At 29.1% G+C, this 9,133-nt stretch overlaps 1 protein-coding gene across 2 annotated transcripts; it reads right to left on the reverse strand.

The window, feature by feature from the left end:
- Window positions 1-421: 421 nt before the first annotated feature.
- dsh (Segment polarity protein dishevelled) lies at window positions 422-7,901 on the reverse strand. 2 transcript variants are annotated; one of them, XM_089222550.1, is made up of 12 exons: window positions 7,470-7,901; window positions 6,517-6,586; window positions 6,290-6,381; window positions 5,774-6,087; window positions 5,027-5,276; window positions 4,745-4,873; window positions 4,521-4,648; window positions 4,376-4,462; window positions 4,145-4,285; window positions 3,913-4,083; window positions 3,670-3,843; window positions 422-2,857 (listed from the first exon to the last, which is right to left on the reverse strand). In XM_089222550.1, the coding sequence occupies exons 1-12, from the start codon at window positions 7,628-7,630 to the stop codon at window positions 2,613-2,615; spliced, it is 1,962 nt and encodes a 653-aa protein (XP_089078676.1). In that variant the 5' UTR covers window positions 7,631-7,901; the 3' UTR covers window positions 422-2,612. The 2 variants fall into 2 exon arrangements, with proteins under 2 accessions (XP_089078676.1, XP_089078675.1); XM_089222549.1 differs by having other exon boundaries at window positions 4,145-4,300; window positions 7,470-7,899.
- Window positions 7,902-9,133: the final 1,232 nt, after the last annotated feature.

Consider the following 9,133-nt stretch of genomic DNA (forward strand, 5'->3'; position numbering starts at 1 on the left):
AAACTGTATACTCTTGGATAACAAATAATGCTGAATATTTATAATTCAATCATAAAATAATATTTAATATTATTAGGTTAAAATATTTTTTTACAAAGAATAGTAAATTACTATCAAAAAAAAATAATAAATACAACAAATAATTTTTTTAATTTTTGCCACATTTATCCTTCTAAATTTTAAAATTAAATTTAAGATATCTGTAAATTACTTTTATTAAAACTATTATTTTTGATTATGCTTTCAAACACTATTTAAAGAAAAAATTAACTGGTTATAATATTTTAAAAATTAAAGGTTCATAACTCTTAATTTTACATAACTTGAAAAAAACAAAATTTAATGTATAAGAATATTATATATTTCTTACAAAATGAATTTATGTCTTATTTATAAAAAGGATTTTTGAAAAAACAAAACATTTTATTTTATTGGTCTAATCTAATTTTATTCAATAAGTCTTGGTATGGCTACAGAAAGAAGATTTGTTCGGTACATTACAATAAATGTTACAAAAAATTCACTCAGTATAAATAATAATTTGGCATGCAACAGTTAATACTTATTTTCAATAATAAACACATTAAATAAAAATAATAAAAAATTAAAAGCATAAATGGTTATGCCACCATAAAACACACAACGTATACATTGATAATTCTTACCCTGTATCAAAAAACAAAAATTATGTCTTCATATCGGAAAACTTATATAAACGTAAAAATAAAGCAATTAACCAAATTTAAAAACTGAGTTTGGATTATTTTATCACAGTCTTATGTTGTAACAGTTAAATATGTGTTAAAACTTAAATGCTAATACTAAAAATAATATATCAATACAGTTAAAATAATTGATAAAGTATGAGGAATAAACTAGTGAATAGGTTCCACAAAATTATTTATTAAATACCAGATTTTGTATTTATGAACATGGAAAGTAAACTATTCACTGCTCATAATTTGTTGCCGAATATAATTTGGAATAAAAAAATGTTAGCTAAGGTATTATGGCAAATAGAAAAAAATATTTATAATCCATTAACCACAATAACAGAAATTAAATCAGTGTGTAATCTTCAGTGTCAAAAATAATATTAAGTAATTGTTGTTTAAATTTTAATACATGACAGCTAAAGAAAAGAAGCAATTTTGTAATAACTGTTGAGTACGATTATCAAATAACATCAAATACTTAATCAAAAATATCGGTTTTTAAAAGAATAAAATTATGTTGACTAAACAAAATTGTTGTTTTGTGTTAGAAAAAATAATTTAAATATTATATTAATTTCATTAAATTCATACCATAAAAGGATAAATGTTAATTGTTATAAGATAATAAGAATGGAAAACTAAATTGAGACAAGAATGATTCTTATAAATTACATCGCCCCCTTAAACCCAATTTTAGTTTTGTATGTTATTAAACAAATGTCAATTTTATGTTTAAGACGATTAAAAGCAGTTAAATATAGAAAATTTTGTGATGTGTCAAGAAAATGTTTTTTTTGAATGGTTGTATATACGTGAATGTACATATATTCTAATTCTCAAAGATATTGTACATGTCTTTTTGACGTACCACTGACCTAATGATGCAATAAGAGTTTTCAAATAAATTTGAGTTATTTCTGAAAGTTTATTTTAGAAGAATCTATTTTTAAATTAATTTTCAGAGCAAAATATATACATGTCTCAAATGGTTAATTATTATATGCAATAATTTATTAGGTCCAAAGGGAAAATTGAAGGAAGAAAAATTTGATTTTGAAAAAACATTTGGCAAAATTCAAATTTATTTACAGAATTTTTACTCTATCATTAGAACAAAAATAGTGTAATTTAGCAAGTAAAAAAGACCCATTCTGTTTCATTTAATAAAACACCATAAATGACAATTTTTAGTTTAAGTGAATACTTATGAAAACAAAATATCTTCTGAGTCATGAAAATTATAAAAATATAGAACCAACCAGTTTTTTATACTGACCAGATATCATTTAATAACCAATTAATTTTTATCATTTAAGAAAATTACATGATATACATACTACCTAAGCGTGCCTTACATTATATTAATTTCTAAAAGCATCAATTAATAAAATATGATTAGATAGTTCTTAATTTAATATGTCATTTACTATGTTATAAAATATAATTTTTTTTTAAACATGGGTGTTATAATTGTCACTTATGGTTATCTATAAGAATAATTTAATTATGTTTTTGTTACAAAAAATAAACATAATAAAAATAAAAAATAATTAAACAGATCTCAGTATAAAAATCAATTGAAACCATTAAAAATGTTGTCTACAAAATATATATGGTAAGATATGAAGACCGATTTTCATTTATAAAAATCTATAAATTGTCTAATTAAATTAAATTATATAAAAAAACAAAAATATAACTTAAACATGGCAATAATGAACAATACCAATTTATTTCTCATACATTTTTAATGGGGAAAAAATATGTTTAGTTGTTAAATAAATGTCAAAAAATATGGAGGAGAAATGTGAATAGAACATTGAAACTAGTGTACATTATACATTTTAAATCCTCAACATAAATTGCTTTAACTTACGCTGTTTTTATAATCATAATTTACATTACGTCTACAAAGAATTCACAAGGATTGCCCATTGCCATACGGAATGATTGTTGACTAGCTGAAAGATCAGTAGGTACATTTGGTGGAGCCATCACTTGAGATTTTTCTGAGCCACTTGACTTATCCACAGTTGATGGTGCAGCAATTGGATTCTGTTGAGCTGTGCCGCCACTGTGATCACTCATAGCTAACCCAATCATATTTTGTTTCATGACATCTGATCCAGATCTACTACCACCTATAAAATAGAACAATTAATACGATGTCAGGGTAATATTTGTTTTCTCTCTCAGACTTTTTGATTAAGTAAAACATTTTTTTAATCATTTATGTTATGTAAAAGACTTAGAAGTTTGAAAATTTAATTTAGTAGAAACAAATAGTTGTTGATGTTTCTAATTTTCATATAATAATAGAAATCAACAGTGGAAACATTTTCTACAATTTTTTTTGTGTATCAAAAAGCCAGAGTTAAACCAAATTTTCAACAACTTCACATTTGTATATCCAATTTATCGCAATTATGTTGAGAAAAACAAATACCTACTACAATATATCAAATAGTTTGAAATATTGAACTAGTAAATAGTGGAATATATGATTGTTTAAATGTTGATAATAATGACTATTGAAATAATTTTACTTAAACAATGTAATGCAATTTGGCGAATAACAAGAAAATTCTGGGTATGGACCACATAAATTGTGGTAGTAGAACCTTATGTTAAGAAATTATTTATTTATTTATTTTTAATTAGGTGAAATGAATATATATCTGATATCTTTATTTTGTTTTTAAATGAATTAAGATTTTTTTATATTACTATGAGAATAAAAATATTCTAGTATTTATCTTATAACATAATACTTTAGTATTTTTACAAATAGTATATTTTTTATAGTAGAGTGGTTACAATATTGTAAAAAATGTGACAAAAATCAATAAAATAGTCAATAGTCAACTTCCACAAAAAAAAAAAAAAATGTATTATTGTGAAACTTATAAAAAAAAAATTAAAAACAAATTAATTGGGAGAAATAAAAATTTACCTGAACCACTTTCATCTTTATCAAACAAATAACGTGGAGGTTCGCCAGGGTAATTAAATGGCATTGGCGAAGAATTTGGGTTGAAAGTTCCTGAGTATGGCATATCCCAGGCACCACGACTAGTAACACCTACATTATCAATTGGTTCTCCCTCTATTTTCAATTGTTCCATACCTATATTAAATATTTAATTTACTTTTACAGAATTCAAACAATGGTACAATTTTTATAATAAAAATATACCTGTAGAAAGTAAATCACCAAAAACATAATAACATTGTTCGGAAAAAGTGGTTTTATTTACAGTATGTTTGATGTAACCAGCTTTGAGCATGTGCGATGCATATTTCCTTGCTTCTCTACGATCCTGAAATCCATCGACATGTGTCTCTAACCATTCAACTACATCAACACCTAAAATAAAATATTTTTTTTATTTGGTGAATTGAATTTAGCATACTATAATTTTACAAACCAATGAAAGAGTTAGGAATAACAATTTTGAGCCACATTCTATCCCTGATCTCTAAACCAGAATCAAGCCTAGCCATAGCTCTAACAATACTCAGCATGTCAGTAGTACGTACATCCAATTGAAGGTCTTTGAATGCATTAGCTGAAACAGCATTTACTGTAAAAAAATATGCATACATTTGATCAACCATAAAAGAAAAAAAAATATATTAAACTTTAAGCTTTAACACACTTTCTGTTTCTGCCATGGTTGAAACTAGAGAAGAACTAGTAGACGTAACTGTTGATACAGATGGTGGTCGTAGAGGATAAGTTTCGCCTAAAAATAATTAACCAATGAAATGTATTTAAGACTAAAGAGTATAGTTTAATTATACCTCTCATTGCAGCAGTATGTGCTACCCATGCACCAGGATCAATAGGTCGAACTGGTTCAGTTCGAGGAATAGTAAAATACGATTTTGGATTTGGATCCCAACACTTTGCGACAACTAATTTAATTGGTCTAAATTAAAATATGAATACATAACAAATGTTATTCATATTTGAAACTAGGATAAGTAAAAATCAATAGTATAGATATATTTTTATTTTTATTTACCCAGGTGTTTGCACCACATCCCTTAAGACGCGAACAGCTTGATCATTTGACATATTTTCAAAATTAATATCATTAACTTGTAATATCATATCACCAGGTTCAATTCTACCATCTAAAGCTACTGCACCACTAAAATTAAAATATACATAGTATTATAGTTAAATAATTGATATAATATAGTTTTCATTAATTTTTATATTTTTTAAATGTTATGAGTATTTTTTCAATCTACTATTTAAAATGTACTAAATTCTTAATAGGATAATATTTTTATAATATTACCCTTTCATGATAGATCCAACATAAATGCCACCATCTCCACCATTATTACTTTGCCCGACAATTGATATTCCCAAAAAATTAACAGAATCCATGTTTAAAGTCACAGTAATTATATTCAATGACATGCTGGAATCAGTAACTGATGAAAATGATGACGTACGACACATTCCTCCAGGACCAGCTGGTCTTTGGTGTCTTTTGCGCCGTTGTTGAGTTCGGCGACGACCACTACCTGCTAAACGCTGCCATTCTGTAAGAAAAATAATTATGAAAATAAGATCAAGAATCAAAAGTGAACATTTAAAAAAAATTCTTAGGTCTTGTTCAAAAATGTTTCACTATTCTAAATATAAAATAGTTAATTTAATGCTTTACTTAAAATCAATTTTTATTTCAGAATTTACAGTTTTATAATATTAAATATAACATAATAGTCTATAAATATTTTGAATCAAGTTCAAGATGGTTTATTTTACTATTATTATTATTTTTAATATCTTAGCGTAAACATTAGTTAAAAATTTACAATACTTTGTTTCTGTATATATGTATTTAAAATCCATGTTTGAATTCAAACTCAAATTCTGGGCAAGTAGTTATTAATTAATAAATATTTATATGAAGTTTAGTTTTGATAAGCTTATATGAATAGACTGGTGGAACAACATTTTACAGAGTGTACCAGTATCTTGTATAGTTGTATAATCATAAAATTAATGAAAGAAACTAAAAATGACTATAATTTACCATTTGAAATGTTAGTAGCTCGTCCTGTTGTTGTTGTAATTCGACTTGAAGCATCATCCTCGTCAGATTCTAAGAAACTAGTAGTTTCTAACTCTGAACTCAGCATCGAAGATGAACCATAAGGTCTGTGTTGTTTGGGATGACCATTCATACCTAACCCATTATATTTAAGAAATTTTGGATTTGTTAGACGATGGTGATTTTCACGAGGCATGTGATGATGTCCAGGACGTATAGAACTTGATATAGATGATTCTGTATCAGTACACGTTCCAATATCTTCTTGATGTATTCGAGATACTGTTTTTCCAGCTCTAATAATCATAAATAAGAACAAATTTTAATAAATAATAATAGAAAAAAATCCTAACAAAGAAAAGTAGGTATTTAACCTAAACATTTGTTTTATATTATAACATAAACTATTGAATAGTAATGGTTAATACTTAATAGAATTAGCATTATATATCCTTGTTTGTAAAATAAATAATGTGTACATTTTCAAGTGATACTAACTGATTATCGCCTTGTGTTCTATGTGTATGATGACCAGAATCTGTGCCTTGAGATGTTCCATCAGAAATATTACTACCTTCAGCAGCAACTAACTGAAATTAAATATGATATTGGTAACTTCAAGTAGGTACTAGATTAATATATTTTTAAGCAAATTTAAATACATTCATTATAATTAAGAAGTAGTAGATGTATATAAAAAAATAAAATAAAATACATAAACCTACCCATGAAACAACACGGCCATTAAAACATGGCAAGGGAGAATCATCTTCAACAATTTCTTCTTTGACAACTCTGAAATAAAATGTAGGAAAATGTTGATATAATAATTACAAATGCATAATTATTAAATACTAAAAATTAATTATATTAGTAGGCTGATGTAAGTTTATTTAGATATTTAATTTTTGTAAGGAATAGTTAAGAACTACTAAATTAAACAAATTGTGTAATCAATGAATACCAAAGGTTCAATAATTGTATGAAACAATCTAGGTAGGTTCATTGTTAAGATGAGAATAATGGTAGGCAATTCAGGAGTGAATACATTGTTAATATATGCCATTATGATGGTATAACATTGCTAATTGCTATAAAAATAAAGTTTGATGTAAATCACATCTGTACTGCTTGATGTGACTTGTGATAAGTTTAAAGAATATTTATTTTTTCTCTCCAACAATGCAGATGAGGATTTTCTAATTGCATAACTATCCCTGAACTTTTGGCTTCCTTATTAAATTAATAAATAAACAAAAAAATTGAAGGAAAGTGAACAAACAATATCCTGTCAAGTTTAGGAGGAGAACTTAAAAAAATATTTTTCATAAAAAAAAAGTACAAGTGTGAACTAAATGAATCTAAGTTGTTGATGGATTATGTTCTTGACAAGATGCCAAAATAGTTAGGAGTTCTATAGAAAATAGAAATATGATTTCACCAAAGTCTGTTTTGAGATACCAAGTACATGTTTTAACGGAGTGTTGGTGACTATAATAGTCCGTGGGGTATGTGGTACGCAATGGTTTAAAGTAAAAACATCGATGAGCTTTTTTTAAACCGATTTGGTCGATCAAATATGGGTTTAATAGAGTAGCGTTATAACAAAATACTAAATAATTGTTGCCGTCAGCACTTGGCAAACGACGAGGAAAACAACACTGTTCTTATCACTGACCCAAAGTCGTCGTCCATAGACTTGAAGAAAAACTTATAATTGGGCCGATTAAGGACGTTTTTGAAATCGGCCAACGTGACCTTGTCGGCTGCAATCGGCAGCTTGACGAGGTACGGCGTGTCCTCGTCATCGATGTGATATATCACTTTGGTCTCCTCCATTGTCGTGTCCAAATTCGGACTGTAACACGCAAACACAAACACACACTACACACACACGGTACACGCACTAGGCGGCGTTATCAACGCAGATCCACCTCGGTCGTTGTAACCCCGTGTACGTAGATCGTCGTTCGCGGCACCATCATAAAACGCAAGCGAGTTGCCAGATCGGCACCCGAGAACGGAGAATATAAGACGTCTCGTTTGTTATTGTTGTGTTTTCACTCGGATCGAACAACGCACAAGCACACGCACCGACGGGCGGACGGACGGGACGGGATGGGAACGACGACACATAAATAATCTTTATAATAAAGCACTGGGAGCTCTGGACCTCCCCCCCACAACCCGCAACCGCACCCACAGCCGTCAGCACCGTCCCCCCACCGACGTTACTGTGCTGCTCCCGGTATGCGGTCCGCGACTCGCGAGTTGCCACTGAATGCCGATAGGCCGCGGCGCCGCCTGAATTGATTATCCAAGAGCAACGAGTAACGACGGTCGACGAGTTACCCATAGATTACTATAATACTATATAGTATATACCTCGGTGGCATGGTCGACGACTGACGAGTCTGTTGTGGAAATGTGGACCGCGGAGACGCGGAGTGATCTGAGTCGCGAATCGCGATCGTGAGCTCAATGTACCTCCGCGGCCTTGCTATGTAGTATGTTGGGTTTATTATTTGCTACTTGGGTGTACGAACCGTCTTCCGTGACTGCCTAACGAATACCTGAATCAAATACTTTGTGCAATCCAGGAAAAAGGAAATAGAATTCGGCCATTCGGAAGGTGCGTCGTCACATGCAATGTAATGTGCCAATGTGCAATATGGAATTTACATCTGATAATTCAGACGGCACACAGTAAATTAATGTTCGGCGGTAGTCGGTAGAAATAGGATTTTAGTGACTTATGCATTTTTTTCCCTTTAATCTTATAAAATGCCATTTTGGCTAACGAACAGCTTTGGTGGCTATACGTACATTAAAATTTAACAGTGTATGTACCCCGAATTCTGACCATGCAACCAAAATTGACGGAAATTATAAAACCAATAACCAACTTAGTTCTACTTATCATTGGCAATTTGGCATGTTTATGGAAAATTAGAAAACAAGTGCCCTGTTCATAGGCGCACATAGGGTGTGAATTTAGGGGGGGCTGAAATAATTTATAGTACACATACCCGTGGGGAGCGAAGCCCCCCACTACACCACCCTAATACTATAATAATTGCATTGCAATAATTATAAATTTTATTAAAAATAAAAATAAATATTTTGTAATTATATTAAAAGTTATAATAACATGTAATCATTAATTATTAATGTTAGACAAAATTTAATTTTCTGTTTGATATTGCAAATGTTTGCATTATAATTTCCCCCTCTATTTTATTGGTAAGATCTCTCTGAATGCTAAGCGTAGATAGCTTGGTAAATCTTTCTATCGTTCTTGGCCCATATTGGTGCGTAACCAGTTTTTCAATCTACGCATAG

The sequence above is a fragment of the Diuraphis noxia genome, unplaced genomic scaffold (assembly GCF_037042655.1).
Source record: "Diuraphis noxia isolate RWA-SAM2 unplaced genomic scaffold, SU_Dnox_SAM2 contig0003, whole genome shotgun sequence".
NCBI classification, from domain to species: domain Eukaryota; kingdom Metazoa; phylum Arthropoda; class Insecta; order Hemiptera; family Aphididae; genus Diuraphis; species Diuraphis noxia.